The 21255-nt window shown below is 42.5% G+C and overlaps 1 protein-coding gene across 15 annotated transcripts in view; it reads right to left on the minus strand.

Moving 5' to 3' along the window:
• Positions 1–21255, minus strand: part of ZMIZ1 (zinc finger MIZ-type containing 1) — a 352884-nt gene that overhangs the window by 142330 nt on the left and 189299 nt on the right. For all 15 annotated transcript variants that reach the window (XR_010832874.1, XM_048074827.2, XM_067000629.1 and 12 more), the window contains 2 exons: positions 18445–18555; positions 1026–1139 (listed from right to left, as the gene is read on the minus strand). Coding sequence is in view for 14 of the 15 variants with exons in the window: in XM_048074827.2 (XP_047930784.1) it covers positions 1026–1139; positions 18445–18504 (174 nt within the window). In the remaining variant the exon portion in view is untranslated. The remainder of the gene's footprint in view (positions 1–1025; positions 1140–18444; positions 18556–21255) is intronic.

Genomic DNA, 21255 nt, shown 5'->3' on the forward strand with positions numbered 1-21255 from the left:
TACGCCTTCTTGTATCACTGGATTTATTCAAACTTTTTGGCATAGAAATCTGAGGGCTGCTATACACTTGAGCACACTAAGATGGAGCCATTCCTTAACATTTGGATTTCTGCAACTAAATCTCAGTCTCGTTGTCTGTTTTATATACATCACTTACAGACTGTGTGAGAGTAATCCATGAGCTTTCACTCCCTCCCAACAAGAACAAAGATGGTCTCTCCATTAATGATTTTAAAATTTCTGACTCCTTCATAACTATTTATGTGTATCATCTTGTTCTGCACATCGCAGCGAAGCTTTTGAACTCTCCTAGTCCAGACAGAATTTAATTCCTCTAAAGTCTTGACTCTACATAATAATTTTGGACTGGAACCCACAGCTGAATGCATAGGAAACAGAACATTACAAAAAAAAAGTCGTGTACAAAATACGTTTTCTGTACATTATAATAAAGTTGCTTTAGGAGCTACAGAAGTCTTAAGGAATGAATGGAAGGAAAAGCAACAAAGTCAACAAAACTGTTAAAATTACTATGTCAGGATTAGACCTGCAGTCAAGATATGCAACAAACCAAACCCAACAGGCAGAAACACTGTTCAGCTGGAGGTTCAGCATGCTTAAGATAGAAGACATGTAGCCCTCCAAACCCACCAAAAATCAAGCCATGGAAAATGAAAGCCTGAGAAATCTGTTAAATCCATAAGAAGATAACTTGGTTGGCAATCTCAAACCATGAAAATGAATAGTGTATGTGCATGTTAGGTAACCTAGCTTGTGCTAGGTATTCTGTAATTTATCCCCCCCCCCCCCCCCTTTTTTTTTAATGATTTAACTTCTTGCTACTGAATTTTGCTTCCTGTGCAGTAAAAGAATCAAATAAACAGTCGTTAGGGTCTGCCTTCATGTGTTTAAGATAAAAGGGTGAAAACCACAAAATGCAGACACTGAAAATCAAGCTCCCTCAGCCACAACGTACGGTATAAACCAGAGGATAAGAACTGCTGCCACAGGGGGAACGGACATACCGTCAAACAACCCATCAGGCTCTGCTCAAATGGTCTCTGGAAGGCTCTGGGGTCACCACACCAGTCCAGGAGCTCCGTAGCTGCATTATGGAAGTTTGCAGGGTTCTGTAAGTGCTGACAAGGGAAGATGGAGCAACACAGTAAATAATATACATAAGTGCTGACATTCAGTTTCCCACATCACATTAATGCAAAGTTTGGAAACTAGGAACAGCATACATTTTGGAAACAAAACCAAAAATTGTATAGAGAACACAGAAAATCCTACTTTAATTCATTCTCATCAATACTGATGCAGGTTTCCTAATTTTCTGATATGAACTTGTTAGTTAGGCACAAGGTAAGCTGGAATACCAGAGCTCCTCTCAATTTCTTCCTCCAAAGCATTACCTCTCACATCTGCAACCTGTAATGGATTCTGCTTGGACACCAAAACTGCCCAAGTCCAAATTCAGGGAAATTCCAGTTTTGCATTCAAAGTTCTTGCCTTGGTCTCGCAGCCATGCCTTCCAATACTCGTGTTTCATCTTTGCCTGCCAGCCAGAAGGCAAACATGACAGTCTCAGAAAATACCAGTGACAGAGCAAAGCGCACACACTATACTGGTCCCTTCCAGGGATTTTGGCTTCTGTCTATCATGATGTATTGTAACGAGCAATTGGGAGGACCAACTCTGGGATGACAAAAACAGGAATTGTTCTTGACCGAAGCGTGGCTGGGATGCTGCCACAACTGAAAATGTGAAAGCACTAGAAAGCATGTAGAAATCTCAGAGTGAAATTCTACTTCTGAAGAAGCCGGCACAATTTCAAGAGAAAAAAAAAAAGTTTTTTATTTTAAAATTTGCACGGGAAATGCAATTTTAACTGTTACACTCATTTCTGGTTTTGTATTGAACAAGCTGTACCCGTATTTTTTTGAAACATTTAGCAAACTTACCTGATACCATAACTGACAGTATCATCCTTCACTGTGCTATACTATCAAAGTGTTCCAACATTTTAGCAGGTGCAGAGGGAGGGTATAGGAAAGAAGGAATTTAATTTATATGAATAGTATTGCTACTAAATTCTGCAATTCTGGTGATACTAAGTGTTTCAATGAAAACTCCAGAAACAAGAAGAAAATAGTGTATTTAGGAACTGTGAGTATCTTTTTTAAAAGTGGGTTTGCAATTCTTGAGATAACTGAGAAAAACATGAAAACGATGATCATTTTAAGAGGAAGGCACAAAACCCAAAAGTATCATTTTTAAAATACATCCTTAGCTCTGAATCAGTCACATACTGCTCACTTCTAAGCATCTGAATTAACAATAATGTTCACAACCCGGTTTTTTTCCCCCCTCTTCCCCTGGTGCCTGAGAGCTGCATATAGTAACTCTACCATAAACAAAGGGAAAAAAATTGCTCCTATGCTAGGTTTTAAGGAGTTTGTAAACTTTTGTATCATGTTGCTGGAATTCTTGTTCTACGAAGGCTCTTGGTCAGAGGCCTTGTTTTTTAACAAGAGATGCCTGACAGGCGTGGCACAGATTCTTAAAACACTAGCAGGATTTGAAAAAGCAGACAAACATTGTGCAATGTCATTTTTTCCTCTGCTCTACAAACACGGACTAAAGCTCACACTCCCATCTCAGTGGACAGCTTCACCTAAGGTGCACATCTGAGTAACACGGCTCTGCCAGCTCCCTGTCTCATTGGTGGAGGAATCAAACTATTCTGCGTACAGATGAAAGAAAAGAATCCAAATAAATAAATTTAAGAAAACATACTTTAAGGCTTTTTGCACAATGGACAGGGCCAGCAGTTTGACTTAGGAATCTTCTAAGTAAAAGAGAAAAGGATGCTTTTTGCATTTAGACCCCCAGAGAAGTGATTGCCTGACACCAAATCGCTCAGTGTACGCTGCGCCTTCAGTACTCCATCTGCAGGGGAAACAGAAGCTGCTTCAAAACCCTCTACAATATTGCATGTAAGCTCTGCTGCAATCAAACATACTGTTTCCAGAAGGCAACAAACGCATGTAAGCTGGTGAACAAAAAGCATTGCACTGAACACATGCTGCACGGGTAGGACACAAATCGCAGTATTAACCGAGCCATCTCAGTAGGTGGGGAAAAAACAGCAACAACAACAACAAAAAAATACCACAGAAAAAAACAACTACCCCTTCCACACAGAAACAACCCATGGAAAAATTCACTGAAAGCTACCCAACTCTGTACTTAAAATTGTCTTTGAAAATCCTTCCTTCTTTGTGAAGTGAATTGAGATCTGCTGATGAAAAGTGCTAAACGTCAGCTAGATATTATTTACTTTCACTGTTGTTACTGTTTGCCAGCTACACACGAAATCTTCCATTAACACTTCCAATGAAAGGTCCCCATTAAGAAACAGACGACATACCTGAATGCAAAATAATATTTCACAGGTTTAGGCTAACAAATGAAAAGCAGAGAGGAACCTCACACATAAGGCTTAATTTCAGCTTAGCATCACATAATGCTGATTTCTACTTAGCGTGACACCACTGAAAAGCAGTATCTCTTTCATAGAGCAAAAGGTCCAAAATATACTGATTTTGCACTTCCCTCTGGAAGGAAAGGCTCGTTTTACTTGCCTATGTCAAAGCAGGGGTGACCTCAATGACTCGATTGTGCTGTTTTTTCTGTAACTCTCCATCAAGGGATTTCACTGCACTGGGACAGAACGCTACCCTAACCTACCTGCTAAATACAGAGGGGATGCTGAAATCCCATCGTCTTAAATGCTTCTGCACAACTGAAATTAGTTTAGAAACTAGTTGGGCAAGATAAGCAATTCTATTAATTCCATTAGAGGCTAAAGAGCCCCAAACAAACCAGAAGAGGTAGGCAGAATACCAGTGGTTTCAAACTCTGTGGAGAGTATTCAAGTAGTGCCTGTGGTGCTAGAAAAGCTGACCCTGCAGGGACACTTCTATCAGTTACACATAGTTCCTTCTGTGGCATATTCCTCGCAGTTCTCTGATTGTCTTTATATTTTAAATTAATCTTTTCATCAGATTTTTCTTTCCCAAATTACAGAGGACAAGGTTACTTTTCGAGGGTAAGTGCAGAAAACAAAGAGAAAACCCAGCCTGAATCAAAGCACAAAAGCAGGTGCGATTTCTTCCCTGAGTTACTTAAGAAAACATTCCAAATGTCTACCATGATTTTTTATTTTTTATTTATTGACAGCTTAAACGCTGCACCCGGGGCAAAAAGCACTAATGTCATTCACGCCCTCACAACAAAAAGGCTGCTTAAGAAGGATATTATTACATCTGCTATATTCACCGAACAAGAAATTAAAGAGATTTTCTTAGCTCTCGATCCAAGAACAGAAGTACAAAACAAAGCTTCTGCCAGACCCATCCATCAGCTCTCTGTGAAGCATTTCCCATGCATGGCTCCATCCTCTTCAACTGAAATTATTGGCAGCATCTTGACAGAAGGAAGGCGTGAGCCTGGAAAGTCTAGTCTGAAACTGTGCTTCATGTAAACAAGGAAAGAATTCACCTCATTAATAGACGACTTGAAAAAAGTGACAATGAACCAGAGCTTGCTATGACACACCTTGGTATGTCTTCAAAGCTACTAGGAGTGAATGTAATAATGAAGGGTCATGTAATATTACCTCGCTTGCAAGCAACAGTTATCAACGAATAGAGAAAATTTGTGTGAACAAAATCTGAAGTAGGGATGAACAAAGCCAATGAAGTGAATGAATCAGTTATTTACCAGATTGGTTGCAGTATCATCTGCTTTTTAGAAAGCTATTAGTGAAACATGACGATTTCTGTTATTACAAAACCTAACAGAATTTTCAGTGTAATCAGTTATGACTCTGAAAGATTAATATTTTCTTACCCTGAACGGAACAGAAATCACAGAAATACTTGACGCATGTGAGTGTGTCATTATTGCAGGGATCACCAGGTGGTGCTTTGAAGAGACAGTCTTCCGAGTCATTTATTTTTGGTATTGGAAGGAACCTTGTGTTCTTTGTAGCACTTGAATTAACAGGCTGGTGTAGGGGGATGGAGAAAACAGCAAAGAAGCCTGCTCACCGCTGTACTGCATCCCACAAGAGAGAACTGTACCAGCAAAACTCCCTTCCAAGGACTGGACTGGATTCCAGGGAAGACAGAAAAGTCTACCTGCTGCTCGTGACCACCTCTAGCTGAAACATTTTATTTACGTAAAGAACAGACCGCCTTTGTAAATTCGCATGGGCATACGGGCAGCTGATGCAGGTACATTAGGACCACATTTATTAGCTCTCACAGCAACTGCCTGTGTGCCTGTTCCATGGTTTGCTGCTATGTGCTCACCCAGGGGAAAAAACACATTCACATGGGGAGTTACATGGAACAGCTGATACACAGCAATTTTTAGTACAAATGTTAGAAAATACAGCCACTTCTTGAAATTGCTACTCTCTTCCAATTAAAAGGTGACTACAAACTCCTGATAAGCAACAAAACTCAGCAACAGAGACAGAACTATATGCTTCATACCATACATGTGTGAAATAGGCTTATGCAATAAAGATCTCTCTTTTTTTTTAAGGATACTAAAGCACGATCGAGTACTATCTGTCTGTCTGCACACCCACACCACAGTGGGTGCAACCCACTTCCTGCAACCAAAGACTCAATGTAATTTTAGAGACAGAAACCAATTATCCACATTGAAATATGGCAAGGACAACAGCCTTATCTCCTCTAAATATAGAAGACTGCAACCCAGATGTACACTAGCGTATCTTAGAGAGAAGAGTCTAGGAAGTAATGGAAGAGCAGCAGTCAAAATTAAGAACAATTACAGAGGGTTAAAGCTATCTCATGCATACATCAGGAAATGCTAACATGACAGCAATGGTATGGAAAGTGAATCACTTAAACATGGAATCCATATGTTCCAAGTTGTTACTGTAAAAAACAAATGTAGAATTTCAATTTACAAACTGTGTATTTCTGGTGAAGGATTTTTTTTCCCCTCTTTTCTTTGGAATAAATCAGACTGAAGCCACAGCCCTAATTTGCCACAACTTAACCTATTCAAAATGAGATGTCACGCAAATAAGTTTTTGAGCAGCAAACTGCTTAACTATGCTAAACAAGTTATTGCATTTATTTACGTGATGTCGCACCAAATTATGAAGGCTGACTCAAGTTGTCTGTTTATTTTGCCGAGTTACGTCTGCTCTATGTCTCACTCCCTGATTTAATTGAGCTGCTGAAGATAATATAACTTATCACACAGACACGTTGCCATGTTGCTAGATTCTAGGTTAATTAACAGTAGCCTACAGTCACTGCATTTCTCACATGGTTAGCCACTTGGACCCTGTCTACTGTCTAGCTTCACTAATCAACGAGTCTGGGAATTTTACGCTAGCAAGAGAGTACACCAGCAGCAGACGGAGATTTGACTGTGCAGAAAAAAGCCCAGCTCGCTGGTCAGGAGCCGTTCCCTCCCTCTGAAATTAACCCGTTGTTACGAGGCGTGCGCTAATGCCAGACTTCTGGCAAAACTCAGAGTTCTCAAATCAGGGGAATTAAATCTCGGGGGCAGCTGCCCTCTGGCAGGACAGAAAGCTGTGGCCACCGTACCACAAGCGACACCAGCCCAGGCGTGCTCCTACCACAGCCCTGCGCCCTCCTGCACACACACTGCGCGGCATGAGGGAAGGCGCAGAGCGCACGGGCCAGCAGCAAACCGCACGGGAGCAGGCACTGAGTACGATACACCATCTCTTCATGCTGGTATTGGACTGAGGCTGACCTGGAACTAAGGATGCATCTCCTCAATATGCTCAGTCTCATGGTAGGCTGCTCCCGAGAGCTTCTTCCCCTGAACTGTGTACTGACACCCCTATCAGTGCATCAGACTGAGCTTGCTGTTCTTCCCATAAACTACCCTTCCAAGTACTGATTTTCGGTCGTCTCTTTGAGCGAGGCTCCCTGTGTGCCCACGAGGCCATCAGACCTGACTCAGCGGTGGTGGCAAATATCAGGTGGGGCTGGGGAGGGAGCAGGACTTCCCTGCTCCCAGCAGCCCACACTGGATTAAACGTGGAGTCCACACTTCGGATTAAATGCATCATGACACTTCTCCCAAAGGTGGAGCTATACCATCAATGTAAGAGGAAGACAAAGTTAAGCTCACAGCATATATACACACATTCCTCCTGCCTCACAAGCCTCTCCACCGTTTTCAAAACACTTCTAACTAATAATAATGCTTCAAAAACTTCTAATTCTTTTAATCCAGAGATCTTTTTATTAGTACTATTACTAATATTCCTTTTTCTCCACAAAGCACAATGCATATGAAGAGAGGTGCCAAAAGAAAATGATGATTTTCAGTGTTCTGATACTGTACATATATCCTCTGGAATCATTCCTCAGACTTCAGCCGAGTTATTCCTAGTTTGCACAACAGGTTCATCTATGAATTCTGCAAAATTTGTCTTTTACAGTGCAACACATCTAGAACTTTGGTCATATAAAACCCAGTATCAAATCCATCTTTCCAAATCATAAGCTAGTTCTCCAGCGTGCTCCAAGTTTTGCAGAGAGCTCATAGTAACTGAAATGCATGCACACTACTCTGAAGTTCATGAGATCTATTTGCAATTTTTAACTATTGGCACATTTTCAAACTTTTCTCCACAATAATCCAAGTTTAAATTCTCACAGGATTGTAAAATCTAGAGATTTAAAAGTAAAGCACAACATAGGAAAATTATCAAATTTTATATATAAAATTAGGATGCTCAAAACTATTAATTCAGAAAATGTAGTTCCTTTGGAGGTAAATCAATTGACCCTGGTTGAGGAAGGAGCTGACCTCTTACATGCCCACTCTCTTACATACCCACACGACTGCTGTACCTCTGGCATGTAGCGGCTCTGCTCACTGAGAAACACAATTTGGTGTCCAGGCACTTTAGCAGATTCGACCAGGTAGTTCAGACTATTTTTTGTCTAGCTTAATATTCAGCTGGACATGCTTGCAATCAGACATAATGCAAACGTATCGCTGCGCTGAATGGGAGGGGGGAGAGGGCTGTTGGAAAGAAAGGGGCAGGGAAGGAGCAGAGAAAAGAAAGATTACGTGCCCTTCAGCTGGAGCAACACAGGAGCAGAATTAATGTGGTTCTGCATGTTGGGGAAAGGGAGTTCAGCCTGGAAAGAAAAACCCACCACATATCTAAAGAATGTAAACAGGATTCCTGGTCCCTTGATAGAGAGTAACCATGGGGAGACAAGGCGTTCTTCGTGCATTACTCAGCACGCAAATATGCTCCCAGCAAACCTAAACTCGATAGATCGTCAGCACCACAAGCAATCAGTAGAGGACCTGCAAATCAGCAACAGTCACTTGCTGTAATGCATTGATTGTGCCATCATTACTGTACAACCTCAGCAGGCTCCCTGAGCGAGCCCAGCCGTGAGCCCCTCTCCCACGCAAAGGCATCTCCTTCAGATCCCCATCCACGAGGCATTTTCTCTCCCGCTCATGCCCTCCGCTGGCTGCAACAGAGCTCAAGGGGTGTCACAGAAATATGGGACATTAACCGAGGATGTGCTTTAAAAGTAGAAAATGTCATCACCCAAAATAGGTGGCTTCTCTATTTTTTCCTAGTCGTGTAATGTGATTATAGAAAGGCCATCTACGTGAGCAGCTATACTCAGTATATTAAAAACTCATCTGCAGTGAAGATTCAAAACAAATGGTCTTTTCTTTTTCAAGAGGATAGAGGGGAGTATTGAGCTATTTACTTTCTTTTGGGAGAGTGATTTTTGTTTATCTGGATATGGTTATATGTAAGTTCAATTCTCTACAGTACCCTTCAATATCAAAGATTGTTTTATTTATCAAAAAATTAAAAGGCTCAAGCTGTGCATTTTGTATCCAGATAATTTCCCCCACCCCCAAATTTAGTATTTGTGAGATTGAGAGATCCCTAATGAATAGAATTATCTTGCACTTACATGGTTCATTCCATTGTAGGCTTTATAAATATTTTATTAAGCTCACATTTTGAGAGGCACTAGATACACTGAGAGAGAGATTAAAACCATGTTAGTCATGGCTTCTTGTAAAATCAGAGTGAAAGGGGAATCACCTCTGCCCCACTTGTCCACTGCAGCTTCTCTTTCAGGAGAAACAAAACCAGTAAATACTGAGCAAAGCCCAGCTCCTCTTTACCGGAGGGTTTAAGTATGTGAAAATACGGGGTGAAATGAGGCTGGGAATCAATGCTGAAGATGGGAGATCACACAAGGAAAGGAACAAACAGAAAATACGGGATTCACTAAATTGCAAAAAGGCAAGGTGTTCAGTCACTTACTGCGTAAGCAGTAACGGAATACAACCTGTATTAAATGCAGATTTCCATAGATGCTTCATTTACACATGCCAATATAAAGTGTGAGCTTAAATCAGTAGTGGTTTCAGAAAAGGTAAATGCCTGGTGAGTGAATAGCCTTGGTCTCCTATACCATGAGACCTGTAAGGAGGATTGCACACACGTGCATGTACCGCAGGAGGAAAGAGAAGACACCACAACGTTGATGTGTCTGTTTGTTTTACAAAGCGTCAGAGGTGGACTCAACACCCTGATCCTCAAGCACCCCACGCAGAAGAGCTAAACTAAGAATTACTCCGGCGCTCTCCTGACCAGAATTACTTTGCAGTCTTCCTGCTCCGTATCTTTCATACCCACATAACCACAGTAGACTTACAACTTTGCATTATATAAGGGAACACGCAACCAATTTAACCTCTTCTGTCATAATCCCACCTACTGCTGTTCCACCACACCCTACTCAGCCTCTGAGGAAATTGTGACTTAGGGGTTTAAAAGCCTGCGATCCAGATCTGACTGATGGAAACGGGGCACACGAGTGGCCAGATGTCTTTTTGTTCACCTATCAATAGACAGAACAGCAGTGCCCAGTCATCTTTGTACCCTTCATACAACCTGGCCTGCAGTCCTGTCAGCTGAGAGCCCTCAGAACAGCACGGCTTGTGAAAGGCTCAAAATAATCAGAGGGCTCTGAGATATATTGTCTTTGTGAGCGATTAAGGAAAAGAGTGACTTTCTGGGGGAAAAAAAAAGTCAAGAAACAAAGGAACAACTGTTTGTTCTTTCTCTTAGACCATGCTCAGCAACATAAGGCTTCAATCTATCTTTAAATTTGCAATTACAGCTCAACTGAATTATGAAATCGGCTTTCCTGACCAGTTCACTCACTCTTCTTGGCAACTGAAACAAGTCATCTTCCATTAGTATCTCCCTGTCCTATGGTGCTACTGTAGCATGCACCCTCTGTATGCAACTACAGCAAAGATGCTGAGGCTTCTTCAGCTTCCTTCAACACTTCAATAGACAGCATAATCATACAGAAGCCTTCTTCTCTAATGCCCTCATGCTTTTCAGCAAGCAGTTTGAGCCCTGAATATCCTAACATTTCAAGAAGTTATTTTTTCAAAGCATGTACTTTCCCTTAGAATACTATTGCACTATTAAAATAGCAGTCTAAATATTTACTGAAATTGTTAATGGGTATTATTGGTGAAAATAGGCTTATTTGTTCCAGACTTGGTTAGTTGCCTTCTTTGCAAAAACTCTAGCTTCATGATGTCTTTTAGTAGAAGAAAAAGTGAAGGCTGCAGGCAAAATGAGGACTACCTAAAAAATTCTGTGCTATGAATATCCCATTAATGAGACATTACAACAACCCTTGACTAGAAGACTATTGTCAAAGGTACAGCCTTTAGAAAGGAATATGGCAAGTACAAAATGAGATAATGGCAAAAGGTGGAAAAAAAAAAAAAAAGGACAGACTTGAATTCCCCTGACTTACGTACTGAACCAATTTTTTAAAATGAATTCTTAAATAAATTTCTTCACTTTCTAAATTTCAGGAGAGTAAACACACATTTTGAAAAATAAGCAATAGACCTCAGTTTGACATATTTCATTTTCCAATTAATTTTTTTGACTCGTGAGTAATTTACTTACTCACTGATTGTGCTTTTTATAGCACTTTTAGTTAACAGACTTAATCTTTATTATTTTAATCTCTTAATCTATATAGAGAAAAAAATCTCAAGGTGACTGTTTAAAATGACCACTGCATGAACTGATGCCACTGTGGAAGATGTTTAATTCACCTCAGCTACTCTCAGGGGTCCTACCAGACAGCTAGACATTACCGAGACAGTTCAGAGTCAAAAGGAAAAGTACTAATAGGATTCTTTTGGGGGTCCTTCGACAAAGCAAAATTTGCAATATTAATTTAAACAAATCTGTTTCATTTAACTTCTCCTCATGAAGAATTCGGGTTACTTTTTGGAAAGGCCCTTTGAATGAAGGGTGGGGCATATGAAAAACTTAATTTCATATTTGTTGGTGGACATCTACTGGCCACCATGAAGAAGAAATATCCAACTATCACTGATTATGGGAGGTCCATTGCCTACAGCAGTGGTACAATTTGCATTTAGGGAAATGTTATGTTCTGTTATGTTTATGTCAGAAAAGAACAAAAGAGAAACCCAAACTTTCAAAATCTGTATCAAACCATAACCTACTAGACTTAAACTAATTTCTCACGTGTGATCACCAATCACATGTCTGTTTTAAAGGAGCATCATAGAGGGCAAGACCTAGGAGCAATTTCCTTAGTAACTCTGTAGTAGCAGCCTCTACCCAACAAAAACGCTTTGAGCTGGAAAAAAACGCACCTTCTTGGAACATCACACAGCTAGAAGAAGAAATTCTCTCTAAAAAAAAAAATTATTTGCTTTCAGGAGTGAAACTGTTAGTAGCACCATCACCCTTCACCGTTCTGTCAGTTCTCTAACTACCAGGAAGGAAACCTCTCCCGGAAACTCCCAAAGCAGTGATCCCTCTTCCATGTTCTTCACAGAATCCATTGATTTTTCAACCACTTCTGTACTATGATGCACTTGTGGGAAGGGTACGTACCTCTTGCATCATCCTATTCAGCAGTTAGAAATCAACAATACAAATTAAGTATAAGAGGAAAAAATCTGTGTCAGTGAGTCCAGGTCAGTTAAGGATGAAGCATTTCATTCTGTCACCATGTGATATATAACTGCTTGTGCTTGCCTCAACATTTCCCTTCCCCTGATCTGCATAGCAAAGAACAATATGGAAATTGCATACTTCCAAGGTATTCTGAAGGCCTCTCTCATTCTCCTAATAGTGTAGAATGACAGGGTTGATGAGCATATTCTTTTTCTCAGGATGGATCATCTTGAAACAGCCTTGGAAACTTACATACATCTTTACTAGATAAGAGTTCTAGAGCAGTAAGGTAATTTTTGCACAGCCCAGGAGAAATAATGAGAAGATAAGAATTCCAAGCCTATTACTGCCACATCATCAGAAGCAGGTCTACCAGCAAAGAGATCTGGCAAACCCTTCATGGAAGAGTCACAGCAGCTGCTGTGTACTTTACGCATTGTATTGCTGACGGAATACAATGTGGACAACAGCAAAAAGAACAGCTAAGCCCACACAGGCAAATTTATGAACATTAGTAGTTTGTGCACTTGTGTTGATCTGTACTACAAAAAGGACAAAACTGTCTGAAGTTTCACTAACAAGCAGGACACGCTGCACTGGAACTCAACAGGCTCCATCCAAAGCACAGTAACAAATCAGGTAACACGAGGCAGACGAAAAACAGCGTACCCGCACAGTTTCCGGTTTGCAGGCTTTTTCTGCAGCACCAGCTCTCTAGTTTTCAAAATGCCAGCCTGTCCTCTCTTCCCCTACGTCTTTCCCACCTGCATGTGCTTACAAAGCTGCCTGCAGCATGTGTTTTGCGACCTCCCGGTGCACACTGGTAGTGGCTCCTCCTCCTCCATGCTGCATAGAAGCAATAAGGAGCCAACAACACCAGCGGAGAGTTTTTCTTCAGCAGATGATGGTAGAAGTCTGCACAGCTGAAGGCTCTTGGTATTAACAGTACCATCCTCTCTTAAAACAAATTTTTAAGTCACTTTCTGCTTTTGCAAACGGGTACAATAGCCCCTACGTGCAAATGCTGCACAAGCCATGCCTGGTATGGATTTGCCATTGCACCAGCTCACATAAGTAAAGGAAGTCAAGCAGCAAGCACACACGTAGGAAGGAAGAGCCAGAAATGGTATGACAGATGCTAGAGATGGGTTGCCAGCTAGGTTGTGTATTCACTGCAGAGTTCAACTCAGCTGCTGACGAGATCAACTTCCTATGCTCATCTGACACCGAGGCAACAACATGGACCTAACATACAGATTTCTAGAATTTTCCAATGTTCATCCTTATTTACCAGTAGGCAGTTTTAAGCATTACGCCTGATTAGCTAGTTGCACAGGAAAAAAACTAAAATTAATCTAAATACTATGGCTACTAAAAGTTTTAAATGTAAATTTAATATGTGTGCATTTTCATTTGAAAACAGTTGATGATACCAATGCATCAGCCCTCGAGGCCAGGTGCTGCGATAAAACAAAAACAGGACCGGGAAGGGGAGAACTGTGCCCACCCTAACTTCACCAGCCTGCCTCAGAAGATGATGGGTTACATTCAAGCCACTGAAACCTCATGAACTCAGCCATCTCATCAGATAAGCAAGCTACACAAATGCTGCAAGCATCAAGATGGTGCTCCCCCCTCCCCGCACCAGAAGTGCTTCCAGCACTTTGTCTCTTTGCTTTTTCCCTTGTGGCTCCACCGCCTGAGCCAGAACAGTCGTCTACCGGGACGCAGGATCTAACATGGCAGGAATGCTGATTGACAGGTCTGCAAGTGGACTGGAGGAGCCAGGAAAGCTGGTCTGCTGTCATTTTTTCCTAAACATACTTAACTCTATCAGAGGAGTATTCCAACAGACTGAGCAAGAAAGCAGACAAAGAATTGCAGCTATGGGTCTCAGTGAGAAAAAAAAAGAAAAAAAAAGCATATATTTATCAAGATGGCATCTATGGACCATTCAGCTAATAACCTGCAACACTTTAGATCCCTTGAATATCATGTTCTTAATTGAAAAGGAAGGTCTTTTTCACCATCAGGTTCCCTGCTATATGTTATCTCATATATAGCTGCTAAAAAATAGTAACACTTGTATGGGTTACAACCAAAAAAAATGTATTCTAAATATATACACCCTTCATAGGAAGACTGCCAATTCTCAAAATTCATGAAGAATGAAAATTTCACAAAGCTTTATTAAAACTTTTTCAGCTGTAATTTCATATCTGTCTATACTAACCCATCCACAATGTATTAAAATGACATGTTTAGGACTGCTGAGCATTTACATGAGTCTGCAACAATAATTTTGAAAAGCAGAAGGATTAGTTCAAACATCTCAGGGCTTAAATGCTAACAGTTATGTAAATATACAGGGAATTCTATTTTCCTCTGAATTGCAAGTGAGCAACCAAAAACCGAGTTGCTGAATAATGAAAGAAATGGGACTGTCTGTTTCCAATCTGAGAAAGAAAAGATCAACGCAAACACATGGCAATTACAACTTTTAGCATCTCTCTCTGAAAGGATGGGTAGGCATCATAAAGCATTGCAACTGCAGCTATTCAACAAGCCTTCCTGAGGAAAAGAGGGGAGAAATGCTAATCTCCTCCTAGAAATCAGCAATGTGATGTGTGCCTCCAGTTAAGCTGGGTTCACCAAATGATCCAGCGTCGTTTGAGGATACACTGCTCAGCGTGCCCTGATGTAATGTGTCACACATGACAGAATCAGCCTTCTCTGCTCACACCACAACCAAATACTTCTGACACACTTGCACATACTTCCCTTTAACCTGTTACCACAATTTTAGCACAGCTCTAGTACCTGCCCTGACAAGTGCCCTTAGCACAGCAGGAAGGTATCACAAACCTATTCTGAAAGGGGTCGCTTCTTACTAACTTAAGTAATAGGAAGATTTTAGGAATTTTTTTTATAGGAATTCTTGTCAAGAATTTCACAGGAGAGGTGTAGGAGCCTTATAAACTGACTGCCAGCAAACAGAGACAACAAATCTAAAAGTCCCTAGGTTTAAAACAGCTTGAAGCTTTGAAAGTTGGACCCATCAGGGAGAGTGGAGAGGGGGCAGCCTGCAACCTAGAGATTTTGCTGGTACTTGCTCGTATCACAAAAGGAAAACAACGGATGGTGTGTGAATAAAGCCTCATCACAGTTCAGTTGTGAGGAACAGGTTAAGAAAATGGGTCAGCTCGCTGGGGCTCGCTATGAGGCGGGAGCCGGCCGGCCCCCTCAGAAGGCCGTGCTTGGGCCCTGGCTCCGGGAGGGCCCCGCCATCCCCGCGCTGGGTGCTGCCACAGGGCCCTGGGGCCGGGCGTGAGAGCCGGCCGTCATCGTGGCCCGGCAGTCCTGCTCCCGGGCCCTCTGACCCTTGCTGAGCACAAAATCCTTTTGTATTTAGGTTTGCATTGACAAAAATCCAGGAGAAACAGCCTGCACCCTGAAGATGCAGCTTCCTTCAGCGTACCCTGAAGAGTCCTCTGTGTCAGGACAAACTAATTGCATGTGTTACGGGAAGACTGTTACTTTGGCTTTTTCCCCTGAACACTGAAAAAAACGTGTTTGATTTTAAAGCACATACACTTACAAATAGTGAGGGAATCAGCTACAAAGAGACCACACAAGCTGTTCCAGCCTTCCACAGAAGTCTGTGTTGTTTTTTTTTTTAGGCGTAAATACACAGCCACCTCTTCAGTTTGCCCTTTCATCTCTCTGAAACAGTTCTTAACACACACACACACGCTTCATTTCCTAACTAGCCGATCATATACAAGGTTTGGTTTTGTAGCTGGAAAACGCTAAAAAAAGATAAAGGTAAAACACAACCTTGATCCTGAAAGAGAAGTCAGCAAGGACATTGTGGGCGTCTCCCGAGCCAGAGAGCTGGAAGAAAGCAGCCGGCGCTGCCCCTGTGCTGCAACCTGATCTGGTTCACTGGCACTGGGATATAGCCATGTGCATGACACGTTCCTCAGGGCTGGGTGAGGGGCACACAGGGCCACAAGCCGTGTGGGGTCCGACTCCATGAGCCGTGTGCTGCCAACAAGGGTGTCAAATGGGTGGATGCAGGGCGCCGAGGAAGGGTGGCTTTCTGCCCCCTGCTGCAGTGCACCTTCCACACTGCGGCTGTGTTAACCCACCTGGAAGGACACATCTTTTCAAGAGAACAGTACTGTGTTTTGTTCACAGGCTGGGAAGGGAATAAAGAGCGGAAGACTGGAGACCGGGGAAGAAAATGCAGGCAGATTTTTGTCTGACCCTGCTGCTAATCCCAAAAAATTGGTGAGGGTATATTGTTAGGGCCATGCAAGGTACTGCTTCGCTCCCCAAACCAAGGACTGTGCGTTTAACAGCGTGTGGTCCAGTTCTCTATGGCTGAACTGCCAACGCCTTGCTGTGGCGCTACATGAATTTTACCAGCTAATGAACTGTCTCAGAGAACAAGGTAAAATGTCTCCAAGCTGGAAACTTATGACCATATGACAGAAGAGTCTCCTCCAAAAAGCTAGTCAGAGTCGTTTTCTGTCCCTTCCTCCACTACAGCAAAGATAACAGTACAAGATTTTGGAACTATAAAAAAAAAAAAAAAAAAAAAAAAGGAGGAATCTTTATGCCAAATTCTTCAAGGAAAAAAAAAAAGCAAACAACAGTCATTCCTCTCAGACAAAACCTCAAGTATTGTAACTCACACAAAAAAGCTTCTGCCATATATTTTTGGTGGTCAGCCACTGGATTCCTTAACTACACTTTGTCATGAGTTGAAAATAAAAGCACTGATACTCACTGATTCAGACCTCTGTAGGAAAAGAGGGCCTGAAGCTGCAGCCACAGCCAGGCAGGATACCTCCCCTCTGCTGTTAGCAGAACAGTGCAACTGCGAGCGCCCTCTCCACCAGAAGCCTCTGAACTTCCAGACAGAATCAAACACAACCAAGAATGTTCCATGAATGGTGGAAAACCTTGCCTTCCTCTTCAAAGAGGGATGTCCTAGATGTCTGGGTAAACCAGCACTATGTATAAATGAAGTTAGTTGTTTAACTGACAGAGCATCCATTACATAGCCAAAAATATCTCTTTAATACTGTAAGAAATGTAATTTGATATTCTTTTATCTTATTAAAATAATACAAATTCTCTATGTACAGAAACTGTCAGCTCTAGAAGACAGAACTCAGCAACATCCTCCATTTGTCTCCACTTGATCTGAAGGCTTGTTCTTACAGCTGGAAGGTTAAATTGTTCTGCAAGTCACTTCATTCTTCATCCTCTGGGATAGGATGGCCAAAAAGGGCACCAATTTGTACCAGCCAAGGGCACGCTTTTTCTGAACCAGACAGTTGATAAGGAACTGGGATGAAATCCCCAAATTCATTTGCCTCAGGCCTCTGAAGAACCATGAGATGCATTAACTTTCACCACAGAGCAATGAGAGAGAGAGAGGGAGAGAGAGAGCGAGATTTAGGGGAAAAAAATAGCCACTACACACCCAGGCCAAGGCTGGATTATGACCAGCAGTTCTGCGGGGACGGATTCCTATTTCTGCTCCCTGACCTACGAACTAGCTTTGTTCAATTTATTCCAAAATCTTTTCATATAAAGGAAACATGGAGAGAAAATCAGCTGTTTTCAGTATGAACTCTGTTCTTTTTTTCATATCCTGCCAAAGCATCTGTATGGCTAGACTTGCAAACAAACACACTTTTTCTGTTCTTTGCATTATAACACGTTTGAGATACCATAAACCTCTACTAATACGTAGGCAAACATAACAAAACATAATGGAAACTGCTGCAGCTAAGAGGATGGAAACATTAAAAGTTTAGAAATCTATACTGAGCCAATACCACTCCCATGCTTTTTTTTTTTTTTAAAACCAGTTCCTTTGATTTAGGGTGTTTGCATCCACCACACACAGAAATCTATGAACAAAGAAGTGCTGCAGTCGGTCAAGAGAAAATATGCACACGTCCCAAAGCAAAAGTAGTCAGGGAGATTTTTAACTTGGTTAATACAAATATAAAACTGAAACAGCAGGACTCTAGCTTCTAAGTATTTTGTGGCCAAAGTAGCTGGCCAGAGAAAACTGCTCAGGCAACAGGGGAAAAATGGGTTGTGAACATAATTTTACTGCGTTAGTGAAACTCTAGGCTGATGGTTCCTTAGGAAGGTGAAACAGAAAGTTTAGCTTTCAAGGTCTCCTCCCCACAAAAGGGCCGGGATATTCATCAGGAAGCAGGAAACCATAGTGCTCAATACACCCTGCCATACAATACACAATGCTCTAGCAGTAATGATATCCACCTTCAGCTTACCTGTTTTATGCACTGCAGCCGGTCATTGGTCTGCTGTATGTGCCTGTCCATAGAGTTCATTTTGATTGTCTCCACTTGGCTTCTACCTGAAAGCCATTAAAATCCCTCGATCTGCAAGACAAAAAGGACAATAAAGATCACTGAGCACAGTCTGTGCACTTCTATCAGCTCTACAGCAAGTGTGACCCTGAGATCTACCTGAGATTTAACCTTCCAGGTGATCGTGTGCCAACAAGGCCCCTGTTACAGAACTGCAACACAAATGGCACTAAAGCAATGCAGCAAAGCTGCCTGCAAGAAACTCCTGATCACACTGCAAGACGAAAACAGCAATAATAACAATAATGATGATAATAATTACTGTCTAGGTTTTGCAAGGCCAAAGACACTAGGATTCTTCCTAATTTTCCTCTAGGAGAAAACACCTCCCATAAATTCATTACTAAATGAATCAGGTATGGCAGAGTATTATAAGGCCAAAAGGAACACAAAACATTTTTTTTTCCTGAAATAATATGCAGGCTCTGGATTTGTATACTGAAAAAAAAAAAAAGCAACAGGTACACTTCGGACTGTCCTGTGATACTAAAACTAGTAGATCAATTTAACGACCCCGTGAAATGACTGCGGCAACAGCGAGCGAAGGACTGGGATTCACGACCCAGCCAAGCCTCGCAGCGGGACCCCGCGTCTGAGAGAGAGAGGGGCCGGATCTCCCACCAAGGGGCTAAGCAGCTCCTGCCTTCTGAAAAAACGGGGCTCTTCTCGTATCTGTAGCTGAACAAGCTACTTGCTACTTCTGAATAAACATGTCCTCTGTTCTTTAGTCCCATCTCTACAAAGCTGCGCAGCCTGGGGCAAATTAAAGCTTCTCTATGACTTTAAAAAACAAACAAACTAGAAAATGGAAATGAAGGCTCAGAGTGGCATTAGGAGTCTGAATTTGTGTTGCTACAGCTGTAGGAAATCACCAGATGAGCGATAGCAAGGAGTTAGGAGGATCCGCAGAGCACACCCGTGGTCCCCCAGACCCCAGCTGCGCTCATTGTGCCGGCCCTGTGGGCAGTACGGCGCTGTGTGCGCCCGGCCATCAGGACCAGCCCTGTCAGAGTAGCACTAGTGACTACTGTAGCGAGCCAGGTGCCTCACCACGCCATGTCCCATGCTCACACGTGGGGGTAACGGGGTAATAATGTGTGACTGGAGCTGGGAGCAATACCCGAGGGCGGGGAGGAGGCCGGGGTGCAGGCGTCGTGCCGAGCTCCTCACCCTTGCCGCGGGGCTCAGCTCTGCTGCCCCAGAGGTGGGGATGGACGAAATCCTGCTTGAGTTTGGACCAGGAGCAATGCACAGAAATGCAGGCGAGTGTAAGTGAGCACCCTTGCTGCCCCTTCCCTCCCAGGCCTTAATCTGTCTTTTTCTATAGCGGTGCAACAGCAGATCATACAGAGAAAAGCCAACAACTAATCACCAGTTTCAGTCCATAATTCATATTACCAAACCTTCTGCACTGTAACTTCCATTTATTTATGTTTTAGGCAGAATCACATGGGACTCCAGCCTGCACTTAATAAGCTGAGCAGATTTAAGTGCTTTTTCCTAGAACTCACTTCTCAGTAAGGGGCACAGAGATGCTTCACACATACATATGTATACTCGCCTGTTTCAATCACTTTCATGGCATCTATAATGGAAATGAAACCATAAATATTGCACACTGGAACATGAAACCAGGCTTTGCCTACAAATGCCCACATCCTTGTACTGCCACAGAGCGGCACAGTCCAAGCATCCTCCTGCTCAAGAACGAGCCGCGAGCACCGATTCACAAATCCTCATCCAAACCCTGTATTTATTTACAACTCCGTGCTAGCACAAGCAGGGTGGTGGGCTCACGCAGGAACCATTCCTTCACGAGCCTCTCCAAGGGCACCAAGCAGTTTTGTTATTCAGAGGACTGGCCACAAAAGAGCTCTCCTCTGAGAAGAGAAGACAGCAAATTTTCCAGGTCCATGTCACGTCGGAAATGCTGGCCACTGCCGCCTCTCGTGACGCAGCATCTCCTGACAGCAAGCGCCTGTGGCACCCACCGAAGGAGGAGAGCCGCGTTCCCGCTGGGAGACCCCGAGCACACGGCTGCCACGGCCAGGCAGCCTCCACGGCACGGCGTCCCACGCACCCCACGTTTCTGAGCCTCGCTGATAACGCTCCTCCACGGCTCCTGCCGGATTAGACTCAGGGAAAGAAATCTTCTCTGCTAGACAGCTAAATGAGGTCTTACAACAGCAGCTCAGGCTCCTCATCTCCCCACTCTAGAGACAAGAGGGTTCAGCAAAGCACTCCTATCAATAAACTGTAATACTTACGAAACAGTAAAGGCTGTTTCACATACCACTATTATCGTTTGATTATGCCACTGACACCTTCTCCATAGCAAGCACCATCCAAAGGTTCTTTAGTAAATGTAAATTGATATATTTTATTAAAAGCAAGTAAGACAGTCTTATCTGCCTGTATATCCCCAAACAAACCTCAGCAGTCATGAAGTTTAATCTCTCAGTGGACAGCAGAGGTATTTATCAAGAGATAAGCTAGCCCAGACATGACACCACTTCAGCAGTGATCCATCTTACAAGCTGGGACACATTATCTGCATTTTAATTGACCATCAGGACAGATGGAGGAGAGCATGTTGAAAACAAACACGTACACATGCACTGGGATTTTTGGTGACATATTTGAAGAAATGCAAACTGAAGCTTTTTTTTTTTCTTTTTTTTTTTTAAATAAACAAATCAGGGTACTTGTGCT

Source organism: Anser cygnoides, chromosome 7, assembly GCF_040182565.1.
Source record: "Anser cygnoides isolate HZ-2024a breed goose chromosome 7, Taihu_goose_T2T_genome, whole genome shotgun sequence".
NCBI classification, from domain to species: domain Eukaryota; kingdom Metazoa; phylum Chordata; class Aves; order Anseriformes; family Anatidae; genus Anser; species Anser cygnoides.